At 47.9% G+C, this 26,939-nt stretch overlaps 1 protein-coding gene across 1 annotated transcript in view; it reads right to left on the bottom strand.

The window, feature by feature from the left end:
- Positions 1–16,050, bottom strand: part of PAX5 (paired box 5) — a 165,816-nt gene extending 149,766 nt beyond the window's left edge. Inside the window, exons 1-3 of the mRNA XM_030884263.3 lie at positions 15,965–16,050; positions 8,526–8,590; positions 5,052–5,180 (exon numbers count right to left, since the gene is read on the bottom strand). Of these exons, the coding sequence (XP_030740123.2) occupies positions 5,052–5,180; positions 8,526–8,590; positions 15,965–16,050 (280 nt within the window). The remainder of the gene's footprint in view (positions 1–5,051; positions 5,181–8,525; positions 8,591–15,964) is intronic.
- Between the last annotated feature and the right edge of the window lie 10,889 nt (positions 16,051–26,939).

Here is a 26,939-nt window from a genome sequence, read left to right as displayed (position 1 = left end):
CCCGCTAAATGCCCCCCAAACTTCCCCATGAGGGTCTTGTTGGACTTGGCATCTTTTGAAAAGGACAGGCCCCTTCCTGTGCCCTCTGCAGGCAGAGGGCAGTCCAGTGCCCAGAAATTCCACCTGCAGTGTGCCCTCCACTGCCCCCAAAGAAGCTTCCACACTGGTGCTGGATTGGCCAGCCTTCTGAGCTAGTGAAAGGCATTCGCACTCGGCTGACCTCGGTGTGTTGAGGGCCTTTCAAACTGGGGGGATGAAGGGAGGGGGAGGTCAAGGGGACCTGAATGGGGGCCCTGGAGACGGCGGAAGGAGGCCCCACCAGAGATCAAAGGCCCAAAAAGGAACAGAGGGCCTGGGGCTGCCCTTTCACCCATGGTCGCTATTCACAGTTCTGCCTGCTCCGCCAAGTCCAGCCCCGCCACGACCTCCTCTGGGCCTTCCGGGGAGGGAGGCACTGCCCGGGCTCTGTCCCCCTAGCCCCGCAGGATACTGTAGGCCCATGCCACAGCTTTCTCCACAGACCCTCACAGGACAGTCCAATCAAGAGACGAAGCTGCCTCTCATGCCTGGGCAGCACCCCAGCCTGACTCTCACCATCCACAAGCCTCCTGAGCCCTCTGGGCACCAGGCCCTGTGCCAAGGGGCCAGGCTGAGGGTAGAAACACAGGCGATGCGGCCCCGCCCAGTCAAGCCCACGTGATGGCGGACTCAGAGTCAAGCAGCAGGAGGGAAAACAACTAGGCAGAACCACTTCCAGATGCCAAGCAGTCACAGAAGCACTTGTCCCCCAGATTGTAACAGGCCTAAAAAGCATGGAGTCCAGGTGGTGCACTGGTTAAGAATCCACCTGCCAATGCAGGGGACACGGCTTCGAGCCCTGGACTGGGATCCCACATGCCGTGGAGCAACTAAGCCCATGCAACACGACTACTGAGCCTGTGCTCTAGAGCCCGCGAGCCACAACTACTGAGCCCGCGTGCTGCAACTACTGAAGCCCACGTGCCTAGAGCCTGTGCTCCACAACAGAAGCTACCGCAGTGAGAAACCAGCGCACCGCAAGGAAGAGTAGCCCCCACTCACCGCAACTAGAGAAAGCCCGCGCGCCGCAATGAAAACCCAACACAGCCAAAAATAAATAAATAAATTTACTTTTAAAAAAGTCGTGGAGTCTAAACCAAAATGCCTTCTTTGACTCTTCTGCCCCTCACCCCTGCTCATACCTCCAATGACAGGGAGCTCACTACCTTTCTAAGCTAATGCTTCTAACCTTGGCCCAGCCTGGGTGTTGTCTGAAAGCTGTTCCTTGCACTGAGCCATGATCTTCCTCCCTGTAGCTTCCTTTAACCAGCCCCAGCTCTGCCCTCAGAGGCCGCACGGACCTTATCTGCTGCCTCAGCCGCAGAACCGTTCATCTGAGATTTGGACACAGTGGCCACATCCCCAAGGCTGGTATTGGAGGCACATGTCCCAAGGAGAATCCTAGAATTTCTAGATTACAAGGGCCCTTGGCAATCCACTGGTCTAACAGTGTTCTAACTTGTTTGTTTTTGCTACAGAACTCTTTACTCAAATAGAGCTTTCCACGGAAGGCAAAATTACCAAGAGGAACACTTCTAGTTGAGGAGACTAGAGACTCTCCCCACCACCATTATCCTCACTAATTGTGAACCCTCTACAGGCACGTGACCGACCCATTCTACGGAGAAGCATTTATTGAGCACCCACTATGTGCCAAGCATTTGTATTCAAGCCATGTTATCCAATACAGTAGCCACTGGGCACATGTGGCTACTGAGCCCTTGAAATGTGCCTAGTGCAACTGAGGAACTAAAATTTTCATTTTATTAGATTTTAATTCATTTAAGTTTAAAAACAAGCCGTATAAAATATTTTTCCCTTTATAAAGTGCCACTTCCTATAAGAGCCCTTACCAGATCCTTTTGGTCAATGTCAGCCCTTCCCTGGCCCGCCCTGCCCTCCCTCTCTGGTGTCATCCTCCCAGCACAGCATCACCCCACACACTGCCCATCAGAGGGACTTCGGGTTGCCCATCTTGCCCACCGGCCTGCAAGGTCTAGAGGGCAGGTCCTCTGTGACGGAACTCTCCCACCACCCACCCCTGCCCTGAGCCCATGCCCACAGGGTAAAACCCAAGTCCAAGTGGAAGATGACTGTGAACCAGAGCTGAGCAAGCAACTCCACCCTGCTGAACATCAGTCACCTCATCTGAAAAATGGGGATGGGGACCCTCAGCCATCTTCCTCTTGGCCCTCTACTGCCTCTCTTGCCCCATGGCCCTTGCCTCAGGCTGCTGACGGTTCCTGAGGAAAATGGTGCCATGGTCTGCAGCCTCAACGGGCCGGAATCCAGCGCACCAGCATTTCCCCTGTGTTTCCCCAGTGGCTGGTTCTTACTTTCTCACCACACTCTTGGCAGCATCCAGCCTGCTGACCACGCCCTTCTGCTTGAAACCCTCCAGGCTCTGCCCAGCCCCAGGCTGCTCCACCTCCAAAGCATCTCTCTGGAGGGGCTGAGGAGCAGCAGGTGGCTGGACAATGCCAGGGAGCTGAGGCCTCAGGGGCTCTCTCCACTCCTTCCCACCCCACTCCACCACCTGGCCATACCGGCCCTGTGGCTTTGCCAACATCATGGAACTCCCTGGGGCCTTGGTTTCCTCCCCTATAAAAAGGGGGTGGCAATCTCTGCCTCTTCAACTCCTCCTGAAGCCAATGCAAGGATGCAGGGAGCTATAGAGGGAGGATGGGAAAGGGCAGTAGGGAGCACCACACTGTACTGCTCCCAGGTAGTTTGCTGATGTGAGCAAGGGCACTTCTGCCCACCTCTCTGCCCAGCCATATTCACTCTCAGTGATGCAGGGCGGGGGGCAGGCAGGGGCTCTGCTTTTTGCTTGAGTCTCTCAATCTTCCCAATCCTGTAAGCTTTCAGGACCATCAAATCCAGACCACAGACTGGATCACCTCCCAAGTCTTTCTGGGGATCAGGGCTCAATCGTAAATTCCAAAACTGAAAGGATCTCAAAGATCATCCAATTCTGCATCTGATTCTTGATAGTCTTATACAGCAGCCCAGCAAATGGCCACCTAGGCTCTACTAACATACCTCTAGTGACAAGGCACTCACTACCTCCTGAGGCAGCCCCCTTTGGCCGTAGACCACTTGCATATTTACGAAGTTATTTTTTACTCTGAGCTGAAATCTATTCTGCATCTGCCACACACTGGCCTTTGAGGCCACACAGCAAAGTCTCATTCCTCTTGCCTTCCATGTCAGCCTTCCAAATATTTGAAGGCAACAATCCAGTCCTTCTCATTCTCCTCTTCTTGGTACCAAAACATCCCTAGAGCCTTGAGGTATTCTCCAAATACCTCTCCATCCGGGTTATACCCACCTGGACACATCCTAATTTGTCACTGTCCCTCTTAAAGATCAATACCACAAATAAGCCACAGCCTCCAGGAAGGATCTGCCCAGCACAGAGCAGTCTAGATGAACAACACTCACATCCTGACCACTCTTACACCTTCTCAAGCAGCTTGAGAGGCTAAATAGTGACCACTGATCAGAGGCCAAAAGCCAACAGAGCACTCAACAAACACAGTGACACAGTCCCCCCATTTCAGGACCTGTGTGTTTCACGGTAAACATCAAAGTCAATGTTTTTCTCTCTTCAAAACTCTCTGCCTGTATCCCTCAACCTCTGAGGGAGCCTCACATACCCGCCCCTCCACATGATCAAACACAGTGGGCCCCAGCTTGGGCACATCTGCTGAGAGTCCAGGTGACAAGGGGAGAAAAGATGACACCATCAACCCCATAAACCAACAGAGATGGTAGGCCCACTGTCTCCTGCAGTACCCAGTACAGCAACCCTGAGTCAAAGACTTCCCACATCTGCTCCGAGTGTTGGGGGGTGAGGGGGCGGAGAGGTGAGGCAGGTTCCAGAAGCCGTGACTCATCCCCCGTGTACTCCACAGCTCCAAACATAGGCCACGGGCCCAGCTCCTGCATGGCCTGGAGCCCACACACCACAGGCCAATCCACCGCTGGGCCGACTCAATTTTCTAGTTACAGGTCTTAAGTACTTAGGCATGTGCTCGTGAGAACATACATCCTTTACAGGGAGCTGAGAAAGGGAATTGTGCTGAGGAACAGAATAATTGAATCAAGATTTCTGTCACCCTGCTCTCAGCCCCTAGACTATAGCCCGTTTTTGTTTGTTTGTTTGTTTTTTCCTTTCCTGACAAAGGTTTTACAGACTCCCAGGGGTCATTTCTCCTCTCAAACCCATTAATGTCAGCCCGCTGGCAGCCTATCCAGGGAAAGGAGACCCAGGTTAAGGTGGGCCCATGTCCAGGACAGAGGCGGCCAGCTCCCGAGGCCCAGGCGGCACACCGAGGGTTGAGAAAAACCAACAGGGAAGATTGTCATCTATTTAATCCCAGGGAGGCCCCCTGCACTCCCTCCTTCCAGGCCCAAGGACAGAGAGGAGAAGATTATTCACTTCCTCAACGGCCCCCCCATCACCGCACTGAAGGCCTTCTGAAAGAGGTGTGCTCAGACCCTCGGAGAGCCCACCCGCTGACCCTGCCACCTCATGTGTGCCCCTCTCACTTTGCCCAGCCCCTCCCTCTCCCCTAGGCCTCCCCCCAAAAGGGGGACACTGCTGCTGTGCTCATACCCTCCACACCCTGCCCTCTGGGCATCACATCTGCAAACGCAAGGGCTTCTAAGAGGCCGCAAAGCACAGGCCCCAAGGACTCTGCCAGGCCCGGCTTTCCCACCAAAGGGGTGAAGATGGGAGGAGGCCAGCGAGAAGTCCAGTCCCAGCCGGGGCCCTCTTCCTCTCCCGGAGGGCTCAGCCCCTTCCCCGTGGTCAGGACGGGACTGAGCTGGGCCAGACGCCGCCAGCGCTCTGCAGGTAAAGGGTGCTCGGAGGGCGTCTGTGCTTCCGCCCCTGACTGAAGGCCTGGAAAGAGATCCCACAGATCCGACCAGGCCCATCCCCGACGGGCAGCGCCGGCGTCTCCTACCTTCGTCTCTCTTGCGCTTGTTGGTGTCGGCGCTGGGGGACGTGATGCCCAGGATGCCGCTGATAGAGTAGGAGGAGCCGGCTGAGTCCGTGCTCACCGAGGACACCTGCGTCACGGAGCCGGTGGACACTGCACAGAGGGAGAAGGCGGTCAGGGCCCGGCGGGAGGCTGGGGGGCGGTGCCGCGGAGGAGGAAGGTCGGCCCCCGCCTTCGGGCCAATACGAAGACACGCCCCCTACAGGGGGCTGGTGAGACTGAGAGAGAGCAGGGCAGGGCAGGTGTGTGCTGAGGACACTCGCCACAGGGCAGCGGCCAAACCTGGGCCATTAGAGCAGCCCCGAAGAGAACTGACACTACAGAAGGGACCACGGGCACCAGTTCAAACCCCAGCCTGTCCAAGGATGCAGGAAGCAGGCGGATGGAGCAGAGAAACGGGGGAGCTGGGGCCCACCACCAGCCAGTGCTAGAAACGACCTACTCGTCAGTCAGGCTCACTCCCTACTTACAAATCCATCCATCCACGCAGACATAAATATCTGCACACTCATACACAGAGCCAGCAAAGCACCAAATGCAGACTATCTGTCTTTTTATAGTTCCTCGCTGTCTTTTCTCCTTCCACTTTACCTGGATTTTAATATTTTATATTAATTTTATAATATTAATATACTATATGTTATATATATATTGATTTATAATAATGATAATTTTTTCTGAGAACTTACTCTGTGCCAGGCATTCAGGCATCATCTCATTTAATTCTGAGAACAAACTTATAAGTTAGGTCACTGGAGAGGTAAGGGAACCAAGGCTCAGAGAAGGTAAGTGACTTGCCCAAAGTCACACAGCTAATAAGATGCAGAGTGGTGACTGGAACCCAAGAACTAAAGTCAACCCCTATAGTAATCTGCTCCTCACTAATGAATAATGAAAAACAATAATATGCTTCACATTCATAAAGTGCTTTTCATTTGATGTTTGCAATAACCAAGAGTGCTATTATTCATCCGCATTCATCAGGTGAGGAAACTGAGCCTCCACACAGCAAAGTGATTGGCTCAAAGTCATCTAGCTAACAAGCCGTAGCACCAGGGCTCAGCCTTGGTTCTACTGACTTAAAGTCTAGATTTCTTCTGCCCAGAAATGTGGGTTGGTGACTTATTGTGACTGAGACCAGGTATCTAAGTTCCTAAAAATAAGAATGGGGGAGGGGAGGTTTGTGCAAGTTTCACATTAACTCCTGGCCCCAGAATCCAAGGGGGAGACCTGTCGGTCATCAGGGTCCTCTCAAGCTGTGCAGCTGAATTTCCATTTCTGGGCTGTGGGAATTCTTCCTTGGTTCATTAAAACCTACAGACCAATCTCAGACACATTTCCTTCGGCTATAACTAGCTGGAGGCAGGTGGAGCTGCTTTTGACTCTAAAGTGTAGGAAATTACTAGAAATGGTGGTGATTGGTTGAGAAGCTGTTTGTTGCTTTCCTTGGAGCACATCCAGCTCTTGCTCCTACAGACCTAAAGGGAGCAGTGCCTTTCTTCTCATATTTGAGTTTGATTTTAGATCTTCCTTAGGAGACACAGAAGTAGAAATCGTTAACTTCTCTTTTCCTTCACCAGATGAAGCTCCTCAAAATAGATTTATGCAAATCTCACAACCTTTTCTGTGTTAAGGTGCAAAGAACAGAGGAAGAAAGAATCTCACCAGTCATTCGGTACTTTAAACAACCACCACGTATAACCACGGCTCACCACGTTGCTGACAGAGCCGATGACATGTGTTTCAACATTTTGTAATCACCCGGCTCAAAAGACTCAGGTTTCAATTCTGGCTCCGCCTCTTACTGGCCATGTGACCTTGGGCTAGTTATTTCATCTCTCTAGAGCTTCCATTTCCTTACTCCTCAGTAAGTTAATAAATTATAAGGGGCTGTACACAAATAAGATATGGATTTTATACACATTTCTGAGATAAGGCATTCTGCTGACTGTCAAATGTAGTTATTCCTCTTACCCAATTGAAAGAATATTATCAGTTACCCTAAGTTTGATATTCCTTTGCTATGTGACCTGAAATAAAGCTGCAAATGAAATCCCAGCCACAAACACTTCCCCAGAAAGCTCTCCTTAACCCTCTCCACTCCAGCTCAACAAAGCTGATCTTTCCCTCCCTTCTGCTCCCACAGCACCCTGTACTTTCTTCTTGAGCCTAATCTCAGTGTTTTGCAGACTTCTCCTTGTTATTTTCCCCCATTAGACCGAGAAGCCCTTGAGAAGGGGGATTTTGTCCTACCTTCCTTATAACATTAGTCTCCACCACCACGGGCTGCATAGCAGGGGCTTAGCAAACGCTTTTTGGATGGATTACTAAATGAAGAATTATTTTATGGAAGGGAAGAATTCTGTCTTACCTTTATTCAAAGAAGCAACCGTGAAGAATCAGAGACCTCAGAGAGCACTGGGTTTGTGCCCCTTGCTCCACAAATGGGGAAACTGAGGCTCACAGAGGTGAAGGGGCTTAACACAGTTCACTGGTTGACTTAATGACAAAGCTGGAACTATAAGCCAGGCCTCTGCCTGTCCCCCATCACCATGGGGAGTTCAAGTTTTCAGTCAAAGAAGGAGCAACAAAGGGTACACAATCTTTGTGTAATTAAGGTGTGATTAAGTGGAATTGACAGGGCCTGTGGCAGCCAGAACCGTCAGAGGCTTGCTGAATGGTGGCCCGCTTTCTTATAGTAAAATAAGCTTTCCCCCAACTAACCAGAGGTGTTTCCTTTATCCAAAGTGGAGAAATCATACACCTTGTGTAGACACAGGTCACTTTCATCTCACGATCTTTGCAGGGAAGGGAAGGCAAGGGAAACTTCTGAACTCCTGGGTAGTAGGAAATATGACTCTTCTCCTTACGAGTCATGGTCACTCTCAGACTTCACCCATGAGTGTCAGAAACCCCACTGGCAGCCCTTGACAGTTCACGGAGCACATGAGATCGAAGCAAGAGAGAGAGAGAAAGAAAGTTTGGGAAGTTTTGCCACATCTTCACTCAAGACTGCAAGTGCACAAAGAATTGTAGAAGGGCTGGTTGATAGAAGAAAAAAACACATTCAAAACTACTTACTGACTAATGATGCAGAAAATGTTATGAATAAGTATCCCTTTCTTGATTTATTACTTTAATTATCTGACATTCTATAGACCCCCATTAGTGGATTTTTTTTTTTTTGGCTTAGATTTCAATTTTCTGTCTCATGGTGAAAGCTATTTATCATAATAATCAGTAAAATTCAAAACCTTTTAGCAGTATTTATAAAATTCATTTACCAGGTTCAGCCCTTGGAGAATGACAAAGAAGGCGCATTAGTACGTGTGCCGAAGTGTTTTATGCAGAATTATCTGTCCATAAGAATGATTAAAAGTTCTTTAGAGTATTTGGAGCCCATTAGATTTTTAAATTTTTTTTAAAAGTTCTTCTTACCTATGCTGTGACTGGAAGCTGGGACCGGCTGGTTGGGCGGCTGCTGTACTTTTGTCCGGATGATCCTGTGAACAGTTGGGAAAAAAAATAAATGGCTATTTACCATGATGGAGGAGAAGAGATCTCAACTAGCGATGCCAGAAACCCATATCCAGCTGGGTCGTGGGCCAAGCTGGGGCAGAAGTGGGGGCGGATTATGAACCCAGGTCCCGAGTTGGGGGTTTGGAAGAATTATAGATTAGTTCCAACTCAGCCCCTACCTCCCTGGGTGTCTTTGGGTAACTTGCACCCCTCTCTGGCCCTCAAGTGCCTCTTCTGTAGGAAGAGATTGATGCGTTAATATTACAAAGAGGCATCCCATTCTTGGAGCAGCTTCAGCTCCATAAGGAACTCACTGAGTGGGTTAGAAAGTTCCATCCCTTTCCTGGACCTCAACCTCCCATCTGTGGAGTGAAGGCACTGAACCAGGTGACCTCCCTGTCCCCTGGCAGCTCTCACACTCTGGTTTCTCTGCCTTAGAGAGCCACAGGAAAAATAACATCCCTGCCCATCAGAAATTATCAAGGGGGTAGGGGGAGGGATGTGAATGTTGCTACAAAACTAGAAAGGGTTAAAGTGCTGCCAGAAGAGGCCTGGCCTGGCTTGGCTTTGCTAAGAGGAAGCCTGAATTATACAAAACAGTGGAAGGCTCTATGGGGCTGGGACCCAGGGCTGTCCTGGACTGTCTTTCCAGAGACCTTGCTTCAGTTCTAATATGAACTGGATTGTGACCCTGGGCAAGTCCATTCCATTGAAGGCCTTGGTACAATGAGGGAGTTGGAACAGACCAATCTTTGCTTACTTTAAGTAATCAAATCCTTTTTGGAAAAAAAAAAAATCTTATGGAAAAGTCCATTGTATATAAAGGATAATAGCAGCAGTGCCTTCCCCTTGCTACCTGGCAGCTCTGATGTCCTTCTGCAGAAACTTGGGCTCTGAGAAGCTTAGTTTGTAACTTTCCAGCTGGGACAACATGTGAGGCCTCCATGAGACCTCAAGCCCGATGCATCGTACAGCAGCTGACCAGGGCCAGACCAAAAGTCCCTTTTGGGCCTGCAAGAAAGTTCCTTCCCTGGCACTTGGGAGAAGGATAGGTGGTAATAAAATGTGCAATTTCTTTGGAAAAGTTCTATTCCAGTCTCCAACTATGACCTTCTCCGGACGCGCAGGCCCAGCAGCCATGGCTCACGGGCCCAGCCACTTCGCGGCATGTGGGATCTTCCCGGACTGGGGCACGATCCCGTGTCCCCTGCATCGGTAGGCTGACTCTCAACCACTGCGCCACCAGGGAAGCCCCAACTATGACCTTTTAAAATAACATTTATTAGAGTTTTTCCTAATTATGAAAGTACTTTGTGTTCATTGTAGACTATTTGGACAACAGGTATAAAGAAGACATCTAAAAACACATTTTGGTATATTTCCTTTATGGTAGCATTCCTGTGCATATTTGGAAATATCCATTTCTTCTTAACAAAATCAGGATTAAACCGTGTATACAGTTTTCTGTCCTGCTCTTTTCCCTCAGCATTATATAAGGAGCTTTTTCACATTTCAGACCATTCTTTCTGGAAGCTCTTTTCAAGCTGCACTGCTTGTGCACAGGGAAACGGAGAACAGAAGTGTCTCCTGAACTTCATTGGGCCGGGGCCCCTGACCTCTGTGATCTCACAGCTCAGTGCTGGGCACCGAGGGTGCTCAGTATCCTCAGCTGATAGCCTGGAATGGATGTTTCTGTTCACACCACAGCCTAGCCACAGGCCCTCTGGAGCCATGGCCACTTGAGCTCAGCATAGGGCCTTTTGCCATTTTCTGATGAGTCAGCATATGTGCTGCCCCAAATATACTGAGCATTTATTTGTTTTCTCCAATATTCAAATAATTTATTTTGACTAAGAAAACATGGAGCGTATTAAAAAAGACCTGGGATTGAGGCAGTCTTTTTGACTACCTGGAATTAAGCTAGCATCTGACCTAATTTTGGATTTTTGTGTGGGTCACCTTCTCTGTATACATGTATGTGTGTCTACAGAGATATAGCTAGATGTGTGAATATACGGATATGCCAGATTTAAATATAGTTTGTCTATATTATGGTTTATGTACATACAAACATATGGTAAAATATTAATAGATTGTAACTATTTCCTGTTGAAGTCCCGTATAAAGTCCTAACTTTTCAAAGCATTGTCTTGCCATTAACTTTCTACGTAAGCAAAGAAAATTATGTTTTCCTTATTTTTCTTTAAAAATATTTATAAGTCATTGGTAAAACATTATCAATTTTTATAAAGCATTGACAGGCAGCTGCAGCGGCGTGAACAGGCTCTGGATCCGGACTTCTAGCGTTTGAATCCCAGTTTTGCAATTTGCCAGCTGTATAATGTTGGGTGAATTACTTACCCCTCTGTACCTCAATTTCTTCATCTGCAAAATGAAGCTAAGAATCATTCCCGCCTCATAGGGTTATTACAAGGATTAAATTAATTAAGTACGTAGAACAGTGGCTGCTGCATAGTAAATTCTCGATAAATGTTAGCTGTTGTTATTTTCACTGTTATCTTCAAAAAGATTAATGACTAGCTTCAACCTTTAAAGATTCATATTTTCCACAAACGCCTTAAAAACACATGGGATCCCCCTGGGAGCTGGGGAGGGGAAGGTAGCCAACCCCATACCCTATTTTAAGGCTGTAGTGGGGCTTTCCTTTATAAGGAAGACTTGAATCTTAGGGAACCCTCCAAACCCATCCCCAGAGATAGAAATTTTGCCCATCTGCTTGTAGCAGCTGCCAAGCAAAGAACAAAGAGCATCATTTTCCATTGAGAAGAAATGGGAGTGGGAAGAACAAGACTATAATTGAATCATAACAATTCTAAAAAAATTAAAAATTAAAAAATTAACATCAGGACTCATCACAATAAGAGCCATGCTCTGGACCAGTTCTAAACCAGAGACATTCAGAGCTAATTGACAGTCAGCGCTAAGAGGTGCAACCTTTACTTTGCTGAGCATTAGCACGACCTTGGATGCCATAGGATCATCCTAGATGGTCCAATGGAGAAGGAAGCTCAGCAGTCAAAGAATTCCTATAAATGAGGAAACTAAAGCCCAGAGTGCTCAGATGACCTGCCCAAGGTCCCACAGCAAGTCAGCTCCCATGCCCGAGCACTTTTCTTTGAGCCACATTCAAAGGAAGCAGTCCCTCTGCTAAATACTGCCTGTATGAGGCATAAAGCCCATTTGGATTCAAAATCCATCTAGAGTCCGAAGATTCAAAGTCCGAGGAACGTTAGACATTACAGGTATTTGTAAGGATCCCTTTTCAACATCACCCCCGCTGCTTTGAAAGGCTAGGTCTTCTCACCCGCACCCCAGCCACCACCTCCCCTACACCATATACAAAATTCCACTGAAAGAGAAAACCGTGGGGCCTTAGGAAAAGAAATGGGGCTATAAGACTGAAAGAACTACCCACGTCTACCTCACTGATCAAACTGCCATAATACAGTAAGAATCCTGGGCCATCAGCTGTGTTAAGAATCCAGAAACCAAGAGACCAACTAGGCCAAGCTGGGAGAGAATCCACAGGTGACACTCACACCTGCGCTGATGCAGAGAACAAAGAGGGAAGGGATGAACGAGCCCAGAAGGCTTGTTGCCCAAGTCAGGATGAAGAGCAGGGTTTACAAATGGTCATCCCCAGGCCACATCCATCCCTGGACAAGTTTTGTTTGGCCTGCACAGTATATTTATTTTCATTTGAATTAGTTGCCAGTATTGGTAAGTTGGTAGCGTTTACATAAAGACGTGGATTTCTAGCTTCTCTTGAAAAATCAGAACACCCAGAATACTGGCCCCGCATCCTCACAGGACAACCACTGGTTGGTACTAAATAGAGCTGGCACTCTAAGCTGGGAATGTCACTCGGCCCCTGGTGTAGAGCCTCGGGACTGGAACAGACGAAGAAGGAAGACTCCGTTCCACCCGGTGTTGGCGTCAGCTCTAAGACAGTCACCTCCAACTGTCTCAGGCTGGCTGGATTCCAAGAACCTTCATGCAGGTTGTGCAACACCCCAGCATGTATTTGTCCTTAAGAAGCCACATAAACATGATGCTTTGTGTCCCAGGGAATCTCCCACAAGCCTAGCAGAACTGGTTCAGTGTTGCTTCACCCCATGTCAGTCATGGTTTCCCAGGCAGGATCCCCAGAAGGCAGCAGGAAGGCACACACTTCTGGGGGGGAAGGTGGAGAGGGCCCTGTGGCCACCAGAGTAGCTATAGATCCAGACACCCTTCCCTCCCTAGATGTCTGAAGTATTGGAATAGTGAGACGTTGCCTCCCGGGGAAGCAGGGGCTGGGAGAGGGAGCTATGGACCCTCTTACGCAACATTTGCAAGACAGTCATTTAGAAGCTGCATCTGTTTGAATGCAGTGGGATCTTTATATGGAAAATAAAACTGTGCGCTGGGATGGCTCAGGCTTTGTGGGTGCGGGGTTGGGGGGTGGATGCAGCAACTCAAGACTGTTCCACACTTAGTTTATTTGCACTGCGCAGTCTGTTGCTAAAGACACCAAAGAGCTCTCACTGAAGAATGTGGTGAGGAACCAGAGACTGCTCCCGGGAGGAGCCCCAGAGAGGAGCACAGGAAAGGGCTATAGATCACAGAGGAAGCCTGCAGACAGGCAGAAAAACATACAGGCTGTGAGGCTCAGGAATGGAATGGGGATGCAGTAGGGATGGCTGTTTGCCCTTCCTTGTCTCTCCTCACAGATCTTCAGTTCTGTCCTGCCAGAGTCCTACTGGAGAGTGGTGGAAAGAAACATCCCTTCTCTTACCATCGGGGAACCTGGGCTCTACTCCCACCTCTAGCTCAAAATCATTGTTCCTGTGCACTCCCCATCTGGGCCTTAGTTTCTATACCTGTCACAGGAGAGAGTTAAGCTTTGAGGGCTGTAGGAGACCACAGATGTGGCAACACCTTAGAGGTACAGCCGGTGGAGCCACCGGGCCACCGTTATGGCCTGGGACACCCAGGAGGCCCCTGAGGCTAGCCATGGCCCCAGCAACTAGCAGTCTGACCCTCCACACAGCACAACTCTGGGCACAAAGCATCAGTTGAGCCATGATTTCCCTGGACACTCTTTCAAGTACCCCCTTCATAGCCTTCACCACATCTGTAATCACTGTGCTATATTTGCTTCACACGTTTCTTTCAAATCACTTACTTTTTGACTTAGACTTATTTTATAAAGCAATATTAGTTCTTTACCATAAATGAGGGGGATAGTTCATAAAGTTCACACTCACTGGTTTCAAGTGCTAGTTCTATTTTTCTAAAGTACATTAAAATAACTTCATCACAAAACAGTTTTTCTCCTTGTATGACAGAAGATAGAAGTTGGGGCCCTGAAAGTGATTTATGCTTGTCCCGCAAAGGCATTTTCTCACTGACATTAGTTGTCACTGTTTAAAGATATAGAGATTTCATATACACAAACGTACAAATACATGCACACACAAGTCCTAGTTTCTGGCTCCTCTGTAAGAACGGAAAAAATATCTGGCTGCCACCAGGCCCACGTTCCTGGCAGCTTTCAGCTACAGCCGAGAGGCAACTGCCCCTTCAGTAGAGCTTGTGTTCCTAGTTTGCCACAGACCGACCTTCCCCTGTTGCCTTATGCCTGGGCCACTTCCCTTGTTGCATCATCTGTCTGACCCCATATTGGCATTAAGGTTTGTGACCCCCACGGGCAACCTGAGGTATCTTTCAAACCACACGTGTAACCTAGATTGAAAAATCTCGGGGCCTCCAGAGCCTGACCACCAGTTTGCTAGAGGCTCCTCTGCAGAGCAGGCTGACTACTCCTTCACTGATCTCAGCAGAGCAGTCCTCACTCCATGTTAGGGCTTTTGGAGACACAGGTAGGCAGAAAAGTCACGTTGCTTTGTGTCATGGAAATCTTTCAAAGAGCTGGAAGTAGGGGACTCAGAAAGCACATGAAGCCATCCATAAGCAAGAAAAGAACAGGAGTGATGCCCCTCAAACCCACCACAATAATTGCTACCTCTCCAGCAATTCTGTACCTATGGTGGGCTGTCCAGACTTCTCAGTGAAGGCCAGAGTCCCTCCCTGGACAAGAAGCCCCTCTAGAACGGAGACTAAGAGACCATATGCCTGATTCCCCTCTCTCTTCGTAGCACCTTGAAGGATGTCAGAGCCAAAGTAAAGGTTTGCTGAGAGAAGAAACAAAAAACAGGCTAATGTTTTATGAAATAGCAGGACTCCAAACACCAACACGGAAAATCACACAGTGATTCTGTGCATTTGAGTCATCACAGAAGGAACAATGTCAGGACCAGAAGGGGAGCTGGTCTGATCACCTCAGTTGCTGGGGGTGAGGGATCCCCTATGCCCAGACAGGCTCTGCACTGACAAGAGCAGGGCGTGGCCTTGGAGAAATGGGAACTGTTCAGGTTTTCAGTCTGCTGGCTTCCTTTTTCTTTGTGGGTTTTAGAGAACAATCAATCATTTCTGTCATCTCACAACTTCATCCTTGACTTTATGGGTTTCAATGGAGTTGAGACAGTACCATCTACGGTAGAAAACTTTCCTTCAGGAATTCAGTTTTGAAGCTCTGAGAGCTCTGTTGGATGCACTCTGGACCAGACTGGAAAAAAGAAGGAGCTCCCAAGAAGATCCCCAGCCTGGTACTCATGGTATTTCTCTGGATCTTTCTCCCCACCGGTGAGATTCGGGGCAACTGGGGAGAGGGCAACCCCCTAACTCCACAGCATCTTAGCATCCTGGATGTCACTCTTGGAAATCACAGACCCATATCAGCACCACCAAAGTCCTGGGCTCTCAGAGAGAGGAATAGCTTTGTCAAGGTCACACTGAGTTTGTGGCAGAGCTGGCACAGGAGCTAAAATCTCTCAAGTGCAAGTCCGGGCTCTGTTCCCCACACTCAATAGCTCAAACTCTGCGCAAACTGGAGGCTGGGAAGCCCTGAGGTGGGCCAGTGCCAACCTTGAGGATGGGCTCACAAGGAAGTGACATTTGTGAAGGCCTAACAGGACAATTCACTGTGTGGTGCTTCACATGCGGAGGCAAGTGGTGAAGGGAGTGATGGAAATGACTCTGGGCTCAGAAGAATCTGCAGCAGCCAGAGTGTTGGCATAGCCTCCTCTCCCTGGGCTTAGGACGCCTGCCCACTTTGGAGAGAAGACAGGGTGATAGAGCGATCCATTCAGCCCCGTTAGCATCCCTCCTGTCTGATAACCCTTATGGAGACTTGGTGAAAGGAGAGACCGGATCTTCAGGAAAGGCACATGCAGAGCCCCCAGTATCCCCACCCAACCCAGACCCCTAGCCTCCCACAGGCACCAGCCCCTCACCTGTTGATGGAACTGACGCTGGGCACCGTGTCATTGTCACACACCCGTTCCGCCAGCAGCCGGTCCCTGATCTCCCAGGCAAACATGGTGGGATTTTGGCGTTTATACTCAGCGATTTTTTCCACCACTTTGGGTGTGGCAACCTTTGGTTTGGATCCTCCAATTACCCCAGGCTTGATGCTCCCCGTCTCATAATACCTAGGACCCAAGGAGAGAGGAGCTTAGCCATGAGAGACCTGGAAAATGGGTGTTGGTAACAAAATAATGGATTATTCTGTCCAGGAAACGTCCAGACCTGTGCTGTCCAGTACGTACCCACTAGCCATATGTGGCTTTTGAACATTTAAAATGTGGCTTGTTTGAATTGAGATGTGCTATAAGTATCAGATACACACCAGGTTTTCAAAACTTAGTACAAAAAAAAGTAAAAATCTCATTAATGATTTTTCTATTGGTTACCTATTGAAATGATCATCTTTTTAATATATTGGGTTAAATAAGCTATAGAATTAAAATTAATTGTACCTCTTTCTTTTTCCTTTTCTAATGTACTATACTACTAGAAAATTTTAAATATCATGCATGGCTCACATTACATTTCTATTGGACAGCGCTGGTCGGAATGCTCTGCATTAATTAATTAGTTAATTAATTAATTAATTCTGTCACATTTATCTACCATTGACAGTTTACAGAAATCTTTCAAGTTGGTTTTCCCCTTTGATCCCCACAACACTTCTAAAGCACATAATTTTGAATTTCTAAAGCACAAAATTCAGTTTTGAATGACTGAATGAGTGAACGAATAAACAAATAGGTCTCCATCTACAGATATAAACAGAGATCCATAGAGGTTAAATGGCTTGCCCGGGCTCACCCAAGACCCAGTGGCCAAACTAGGACTGTGGCCCAGCCTCCTGAGCTACAATTTCCCCAGAAAGCTGCCCTGTGCCTTTAATTTGCCAGCTCTCCCATCCCCTAGCAGACTCATTCTGTGAAACTGTCCCCCAAAGTGCAACTTCTTTTTCCATAAGAGATAAACAAGAACCCTGGTGTAAAATTACAAAGAGTGTTGGATTCCAGAATTAGCTAGAAATATGAGTTACGTATAAGTCAAAACCCAAGCAATCAGAAAAACAAACAAACAAAAACACCCAACCACAAGTCACCGCAGCTCTTCCAGGGACCGCCCCTGAGGTAAATCACTGTTTCCAAGGACATTTCCATGCTATCAGCTCTTCCTTGTTAATGCAAATAGGATGTCAGAGTTACAGTAAAACCGAGACCAGGGAAAAGAATGCCATGAAAGAATATTTCAGGGGAAAAAAATTACTTGATTCCTTTTCTGAATCTGAGCCTTCACTGGACGTCTCTCTCAACATTGACAGAGGAATTCTTGACTTCCTCTTGCAAAGATTATCTTGCAGTTGAAAAAATTTTTTAATGAAAAAGACATTTTAGAAATTGCTGGAAAATTTTAAACCTAACAAAAGTTTATAATAGGTAAGGGAAAGCGGTGATTCTCCCATGTGATGGGTGGGAAAGGTAACCCAGAACAATGACTGGTTACATTTAAAGAGATGCTTCTCAGCTTGGGTAAGACTGGTTACGGCCAAGTTAGTGAACATTCTAGAAACAGATGAAATAATTTGGGACCAGTGATGTGGATGCACAAATTCTGTTTTTCACTAAGAAGAGTGAGTCATGTACAAATTTGGACCATAAAGCAAAACTCAATCTGTGCTCTTTCATTCTCTAATTGCTAAAAATTTGTTATTAGTCACAAATAGGTTTTAGAAATATCCAAGAAAATACTCTTTTGCCAAAAGTCTAAAAAAAGTATCTAAATCAAAGCACACAGCAATCTCTGCAGATTTGGCAGATCCTTTCAACTTTACAATAGAAAAATATCTGTTACTATCAACACAACAACTCACTATTTAGTCAGAGTGCCTTAAAGTTTACAGAGTCTTCCTTGAATTATCTTCATCCTCACACCAATCCTGAGAGGCCAGCATGGTTTTATAGAAGGGAAAACCGATGATCAGAAGATCAAGTACCTTGCCCAACTCCCTTCTGGAACTTAGAAGCAGTCCTGGGCTTTCAAACCTGATTCTGAATCCAGTGCTCTTTGCACTAGAACAAACTGCTGCTTTAGTTGTAAAAATTAAAATAATACTAATACTACTAATAATGATCCCATGCAATTGTAGAGAGCTTTACTGTTTACCAGGCATTTCCATATGCATCTTGTCATTCACTCACTTAATCGACAGTCACAGAGGGTCTGTTAGGACAAAGCACTATCTTGGGGCAGGGGTTCAGACACACAGACAACCCTGCGCTCAAATATATTAGCTGAATGGGACTGCAGTATTCATGCAGAAACTCTGAGAGGGTGGCAGGATGAAATCTCACCCCCCAGCACTTGTCCTGCTTGTATGGCTGTGGATGGCAGTGCCCATGGCTCTCCATCCATCCCACCTTAACACGGCCAACCATAGGAGGCTATGGTCTTGATACAAGAGGTCTCTGTCTTCCTTTTGACTGACACATGGGCCAGGCACTTAGAAGGTAGCCCTGTCACTCCAGAAAACCCCAACTGGCAACTGTGTCAGACTAAACAACCACCCTTTCATCTCAGCAAAACAGGCACGCAGCACTTTGGCTTATACACAATAAGACGAACAATAGCCACTAACACACAGTGCAGTTCGGCGCAAAGAACATTAATTTGAGAGTGAAGAGGTGTAGGTGCCAGTCAGTGGCTCTAATACTAACTCGCTGTGTGACCTTGACCAGCTCAACCTCTCTGGGCCTCAGTTATCCCATTTATATAATAAGGGGAGGATGTTCGCCCTGCCTACCTTGCAGGGCTGTTGTGAAGACAGAAATGCAGAATGGTTAAGAAAAAGCTTTGCAAAACATAAAGAGCACGTGTTGCGGATTAAAATCCTCTGAGTGTTTACTACTGTGTAACATACGACCCAATTCCAAATGGCCTGAACCTCCCAGCCAGGCTCCAGTGAAAGAAGACAACAGCCCAGCTTTCTGGGTGGATTTAAATGCCACCGGGCTGTGCCCCTCGAGCCCCTCCAGAGCCTTGAGCTCTGTGGACTGAATGCCCATACTCCTGGCAGACCGCCACCTTTCCGAGATGACTCTGCCTGCCCCAGGGACCCTGCCTGCCTTGCCATACAGCCTCTGAAAGCCACAGCCACCACACACCACACGCTCTCGACAATCTGTCACCCTGTGTGTGCCCATCAAATTCTTCGGTGACCAAAAAAAAAAATCAGTGGATGGAACAACCCCAGTTCAGAAATTCCCAGTCACACTGTTTTAGGGCTGAACTTGTTTCTTAAAAGGCAGTTCTAATTAGAGTGACATTTTGTCCACTGTGGTTCTTAGTTATGAAAATAATGAGCTATGAAATTCCAATTTATTGTTGACAACTTAAACGGCCAGGCACCCGAGCGGCGCGTAACTTCCGAGTGCCACTCTACCTAGTGACAAATCTATTCCGGGCCGCGGGAGGCTGCCGGCTGGGCTTGGGAGGGTCACTGTCTCTCTCCTTCAGTCCCCCAGGGAAGATGTGGAGGGCTCCCGGGCACCAGAACGTGAGGACCCGGCATCTGGATGTCCCCTCTGAGAAGGGCTCAGCATCTTGCCCTGAGAAGATTTCAAATAGCAAGCAAAATGTCGGCTCAGCAAAGACATCTCAGCAAAAACAAAGGAAGGGCCTCTTTTTTCTCTTTCTCTCTACCTCCGTACAATGAGAAGGCTTCCCAAGAAGATATCTAAGATTCACTCAGAGATGGTCTAAAATATTTTTCTTTTCTCTCTCTATCTTGTCTTCATTTCTCTTTCTGTTTCTCTCTCTTTATAAATCAGTCCATTTCTTTTCTGTTTTGTTTTTTCTTTCTCTTTATCTCCCTCTCCTCTAGTTTTTTTTCTTTTTCCTTCGACTTTCACTCTCATCGTCCTGCCTAAAATCACCATCTAACAAAAACACCACGCTGATGTCCTGACCTTCTCCTTGAACTCGGGCTGGGGCTCGTTTGCTGCTGAGTACTAAACAGGAGTGGAGTGCACAGCCTCCATGACTAGAGTGACCTGGGACGGGCAGGGGCATAAGGAATAAACAGGGGGATATGGTCTCTAAAGGGGCTGCCATACCCCTGGCCCTGAAACCTCTTCTCTCGGCCTCCAGCAAGTCTCCTCAAGGTTAAATACTGTTGTTCCCTCCATCTGAGAGGATGTCTTAAATTCCAGCCGATGGAAGGGAAAGAGTAAGCAGAAAATCACAATGGCACTGACATACTTCAAAATATTTATTTTCTATTCAGGCGCCTGTTCGCAAACCGTAACGCAAGCTACAGGCCAAAGGTTGTTTTCTGACCTGGCAAGAGAAATCCTGAGAGAGCATTGACAGCTAAACCCGAGAATGTTCCTGGCTGCCAGGGCAGACCTATAACAACTTCACATGCCTGGAAACACACTTGCGGCTTTGGTTTGGGAGTACCGTGAGATGCAGATGGTCTTGGAGTTCTTAAGGCCTCTTCCCAGCCCGAGTGCTGGCTGACTGGCTAGATGGACCTGAATCAGTCACTTCGCCCTGTAGATTTGTCTCCTCATCTCAAAACAAGCTTCCCTGGACCATCTCACCCGAGAAAAAAAAACAGGCGCATTAAGAGGCTGCAGAGCCCTCTGGGAGAATTGGCATTGTTAGTATTTTGCTTGCAGCAAATCGCCGGGTCAAGTGGCACCTTTCAAATGTCAGATTTGAGAGTTAGTGTTTGTTTGGGGTTTTTTTTTTCCCCTTCTCTAATTTCATATATATTTAGGATGCCTGTCACTATGAAGGAAACAAAACATACAGAAGGAAAACACTACAGCCCAAAATAATAAGGTAGATGATAACCCAAAACTGAAAATGACAGCTGACTTTTAAAAATGGAATGTGCTTTTTGAAAACATTAAAATGAAACATTGAAGTCTGGTTATGTGATTTTATAACTTGTAGATTTTCCACCCAGCCCTGCTAAGGCCCTGAGCTCACCAAAGATGTGAAGGGAAATTCCCAAGAACCTCTTACTTCTGGGTTCTTTGGAATAATTCACCAGGTTTTCAGAAAACATGTCACCCTCTTATCTGAGTCACCCCGTTCCACAACAGGAGTTTCCTGGGGCTACTTTGAATTGAATGGCCTCAAAAGGGCTTTGCAAACTCCAAAGTGCTATGCATGTGAGAGAAGCGCCACCATGATTCTCACTATGACACTGCCACATTGGACAGCTTCTGGGTCATGTTTTAGGTCATTATTTGAAAAATCAAGGGAAGCCTGAAGCGTCTGCCTTTACCTGCCAAGGATTTTGCTGACACAACCATGGCTGACTCGAAGCTGCCTGGAGATATCGCAGGGCCTGACACCTTGATGAGCAAGTTCCACTATCCTTTGGCGGACTACATCTGGGAGTGGCCGTCCATTCACAAAAACCCCCCCAAGCTGATTCACTCCTCCATGTCCTGAAACAGATCAGAAACAAAAGGCAAGAGAAAGGGTGGTTAGAACCAGTCACACAGGAGCAGAAACACTGCTTTGAGTACCCAGAGTCCCTCTGATCAGAAATGGCTGCGGGCTGGCTATCTTGAGCCTGGGGTCTGATCATGCAGGCTACATGAACACCTCAGATTGCTTTTTAAAATTAACCTTAGCCTTTGTCCATCTTCAGCCAGTCATTTGGGCTATTGATAGCAAGCATCTCCATACTATGTTTCCTTTAGTAACTAGCATTTTCTTTATAATTTTTTTTAACAATGGAATATATGAAGACCTCAAACTATACCAGGGACAGAACTTATTATATACATGATGCTGAGGTCTAAGATAGATCCTAGGGAGAAAATACATTTCCAAATGCATAAAATTTAAAGAGATTTTTTAAAATGAAACTCTTTCCTTTTAACAAATATCTTTAAAAGTGAAAAGGACTGCTCTAATAAAGCTAGATCTCAGGGGGGGAAAATACTTTTTAAATCAGCAATCTGATTCAGGGGCTAAGGACTTTAAAAAACATTTTTTTTTAATAGTATCTGCAGATTACTGAGACAAAACCCAACCATTGCCATGATAAAAACCCTTTCTTTAAGAAGGTGCAACTCATACCTCAATAAAGATGGGGAAAAAAATACACAAAAAAGGTGAGGCTGACATGCAGACTTGACCACTGTACCCTCTTAGAGCACACGAAAGAAATGGGTCAAAGGATCACATTTCACTCTAGTGTATCAGGATTTGTTATAAAGGAGTTTCCCTGGAATTTTTGGATTGTTTTGCAATCAACAAGCAGCTTTAAGTTGGTTCAGGGGAAATAAAGATGCTGGAGAAGGCTTCTGAGTCCCAGGTTTTACAAGGGCTCTGGGATGGATTTTAAGTAAAAAGAGCTCGGGAAAGTATCTCCTGCACCCAAAAAGCTCTCTTCTCTTACATTAAGGTCCATCTGGAGGGAAACAGGGATCTAAGTAAATGAAGAGCCAAACCAGTAAACACAGAGTGATCCAGTGTAGCAACACCATTGACCTCGTAGCTGTTAATCAGCCACTAACTGACATCTCTGAGGACTGTCAAAAGCCAGAAGCCAAGTCCAAGCATTCACCAATGCTGCTGGCAGCTCAGAGGTCAAGGAGGGGGAAATCTCCTCCTAAACTGGGACTTGACAGGGACTTGACTGTACCAGGGAAGCCAGGGCATCTCAGAGGTCACACACACACACACACTCCAACTCTAAAACATAAGGTAGCCACCTCATCTCAGCTATTCCCCCCCAGCACTCAACTACTATCCGTGTTCATGAACAGTATCTGAAATAGAGGGGGAAACACTACCCATAACATAACCTATTTCCTAAAAACTGCCAAAGCTATTCACTGAAGTTTACCATGATAGTCCAAATTGAATATTTCCCCAAATTTTCAAGTTCAGGTTGATTTCAAGGGGGAAAAAAACCCATTTTATAGGTGACGACAGTACTTAATTCTAGTTCTAAGCTGAATTTCTTTTTTGATTTTTAAAATGAGCTTTAAACAGTTTTAATTGTTCTAAAACACTCCAGACATAAGAAAAAGGAAAACCATCTCGAATAGAATTTTACAGTTAAGAACACAACTACATAGTTCATCTAAAACAAAAAGACTGCAGCCACCCCTAGTCAAGGGGCTTAAGAAAGCTTTGTTCTGGGGTTGGGAGCACCTAATAAAAAAGAGTTATATGGATCTTTCAATAATAGGCTGGATTTAAGAGGCAAGTAAATTGAAAATTGGTACAAGCTTATCTGAGAGGACAAAAAGGAAGCTAAAAGCACCTAGCACACTTTTGAGATAACCTACTAGTCCAGGCATTGGAGCCATCTGTAACGGCCTGTTCCCTATACTACTGGCAATTTAAATTTTCTGCCCAAAACACAGTGGCAAACTTCAGAGGACTTAAATTCCAAAAGCAGTCCTGCAGGACATTTGTGAGCTTTGAGGACTGTTTGTATCATGGAAAAAAACCTAAGGGTCAGACACTCTAGGTGACAGCAGGTCCCCACACCCTCTAGTCTTGACCTCAAAGGCCAGGCTACCAATGCTCTTGCAGAGTCTGATCCACATATCCACAGCTGACACCAGACCCAGGATGACCTGGGGGTCCCCTATGTCCCTCAACTTCCTGGAAAGGCCCCCAAACCCACTTGGCCCTCTGCCTCTCTCCCAGTCCTATCTATTAGAGCATGTCAAGGGTGGTGGGTTGGTGATTTAAAACTGGAGTCTGAGAAGGCAAGGTCTCTCACTTACCCCAAGACTGGAAAGAAGTGAAACCAGAAACCCGAGAGAAGTGAGACAAGAGGACAGGGAAAGAAATCAGGAAAAGAAATGTGAGGGCAAGTGTACAAAGAGCGGGAGCTCAATGAAATGAGACACACAGCAAGGAGAGAGAGCCTGGAAGGGAAGCCTCAGGTTAGAAATGAAGAGGAGGAGAAAAAGGAATGGATTGGCCAGAACGGGGAGAAGAGAAAGGAAAGAAAGGTAAATGTGGTGTACAGTGGGAGGCAATAAGAGAGAAGAGAAAAACGGAGGAAGCCTAGCATGGGGGCATTTGGAAGACAGGGGACATCTGTGGAGGGGACCTTTGTTTTCTGGGGCCCCCCAGCTCCAGCCCTTCACTTCTTCAGAGAAGCCAAGTCCCATCCTCTACTTCCTATGGACTCCAGCTGAGTGAGGGTTCATCATGTGGGAGGTGCTGGAGGGGAAGACATGGACTCAGCTACACTTTTCAGGGCCAAGTAGAATTTACAGAGAGACTGACAGAGAGACAGATGCAAACAAATCAAGGCAAAGACCAGGAAACAGACAGGCAGATACAAAAGAAACACAACCCCGCCTCCATAGGGCAAACAGAGCAGGGTTTGGAGGAGGGGAGGGCAGGGGAGAAGGGTTGAATTGCAGATGCCCCTGGGGCCTTCGTGGCTCTGGTCTGGAAGGGGCTGGACTCCACAGATGCTCCTCAGGCCCTGATAAGGACATGCTGCCCACCAGGGTCCCCCTGTCCACAGCCCCAAAGACCACACCTGGGCATAGCATCTTGGGGAGAAGGTCTGTGCTGACTCAGTGGTAGATTCAACTCCAGGATCCACAGGGTCATTGAAATTCCCCCTATTGACATCAGAGAGGATGAATGAAGGGACACACAAACATGCAAACAGGAACACAGGAAAGGCAGGGATGAAATCTCCTTAATGGACTCTCTGACAGACAGGTGCTGGCACACATGGACAGTGGGGCCATGGATACAGACATAGTTAAACCAGACGGATAGTGCCTTGCACTTGTGTGCAGCCACCCAGATGTCCGCTGCCCACTCTCTGGAATCTGAGTCCCTCTCTCTCCCCTTCTGTGAATCCTCAAAAGACTGCCTCCAGCTTTGTCCATGTGAACTTCCTGTCAGTCCTTTTGTCTGTCTGACCTCAAGATCACACTCTGTAAAATGGGTGTAGCTGAAAGTTTAGAAGACACTCAGGGAGGAGACTGGATATAAAAGTGCTTTATAACTGGTAACTAGCTGGGGGTGGAGGCAACAGAACTCAGAAGCCCATATCCTGGCGATGCCTGCCCCTCCCCCTACACCACCTCCCCACAGAAGCCACCCTCTAGTGGGGGGAGAGGGGAAAGGAGTTGGAGGAAGAAACTGACCAGGGCCAAGAAGGAATATGAGAAGGTGGGACATGGTCTGAGCCCCTACTAACCAGGCAACTTCTCAGGATCTACTGTGCACCCCTCCACTCAATCTCCAACAAATTGGGGCCTACATTGTGCAAGCAAATAGCTTTGGGCGTCAGAACCAACGGCACTTCCAGAGAAGGCAGCTCTGGAAGCTAGGCAGGCTGGGGCCAAGCCCCCACCATGCTGCAGGGGAAATTGAAAACGGAAGGAGGGAGCACTTCTCAAGGAGGGGGCAGATGACAGCTGGGACAAGGAGGGACAGAGACAGGCATTAGCGGTTGGCTAACCTGCACCTGGAAGGAGCTGCCTTCTTCACCCTCATGCACAGTCATGGGACCACCAGTTCTGATGTGATTTCCCCAAGGGCTGGGGCACAACCTCTGGGCCGCCAGGCTCTGTGCAGAAGAAGGCAGTAAGCGGATCCCTGCAGGCGAGGATAGAAGCGCAAGGGCAGCCCTCCTCATTTTGTCCTCAAATCGCTCCTTGACTAAGCTAAGGGCTTGGTCACCTCTGAGTACTGACCCCAACTCCTTTGCTTTCTGGCTCACTCTGAGAGATCAGAGCCTCCCCTGAGCCGGGCTAAGTCTGCACAGGAGACGGCTGCTGGGGGCGCTGGGGTCACCACGAACCGGAAACCGTTTTGGCATAGGCCCCAAACGGTGAGGAATCGTTTGGGCTGGAATCCGAGAAATCCGCTTCTCTCCACAAATCTCTCCGCTGCTTTGGTGGATGATCTCGGACTCGGGAAACTGACACAAAGAGAAACTGACTTGCCCGCAGCCGGCCCCGCAGCCTAGATCAGCATTTCCCAGCCTACCAGGCCATTCGGCCCTCCCGGGCAGAAACGGACACATTCGCCCGGGAAGCTCGCCTTCTCTCCAGCCGGGTCTCTGCTGCCTTTGTTAAATAGGGGATCCAAGGCTAAGTAAGCAGGATCCTGGGCTGTCTGAAGCCTTGGGGAGGGCTCCCAGCGCAGAAGCAATTCCCTGACCGGAGGCCCGTGGGGGCCCGAGCTGGGCACCCAGCTGGATGCCGCCGAAGCCTGGCGCCTTGCTCCAGCCCAGCTGTGCAGCGCTCAGAAGGAAAATACGATTCGTTCCACTTGGAATTTCCTCGAAATCTCCGAATCTAATCCGGCGTTAACTCACCGTGAGAGGTGCGCTCATCTCACAGGAGGGTGTGCTAATGGGTGAACTGGCAGATCCCGACGGGTCAGGCAGCCGGCCAGTCTCGCCTGCGCCCAAAATGACCCTTCCCGTCTCCTACACACGTGATGTCTTTCAGAAGGCGAGGGTGCCTGTATGGTGACTAATTGGCTTCTTCGTCTTGATTTTTTTTTTTTTTTTTTAAGGGGAGAAGCCATCATGAGGCAAGTGTCCTGAAGAGGACTTGATTGTGTCTTTAAGGGTCTCTGTATGAACTGGAGGCTTCTAAGCAGAAGCTCAGCTCAGGGACGGTTACTTCGTTGATTTTTCAAATCCCACTCCTCAACTCCAGGATGCCTTTGGAGCTCTGAACCTGGTGTCCTCGCTTAGCTCTCAACCTCTTCCTCCACACATACAAGCACACAGGCACTTTTGGGGCCCCACTTTCCCTCCAAGCCCCAGTTTTGATCAGCCCCACCGCTGAAAAAGGCGCCATCGGGATCGGGGTGTGGGGCGCAGTCTAAGACTCAGACTGACCTCTCCCTGCAACTTCGTACCCTCCAACTGGC

The sequence above is a fragment of the Globicephala melas genome, chromosome 6 (genome assembly GCF_963455315.2).
Source record: "Globicephala melas chromosome 6, mGloMel1.2, whole genome shotgun sequence".
Taxonomy (NCBI): domain Eukaryota; kingdom Metazoa; phylum Chordata; class Mammalia; order Artiodactyla; family Delphinidae; genus Globicephala; species Globicephala melas.
The sequence above is the reverse complement of the archived record's forward strand: the minus strand, read 5'-3'. Positions and strand labels throughout refer to the sequence as shown.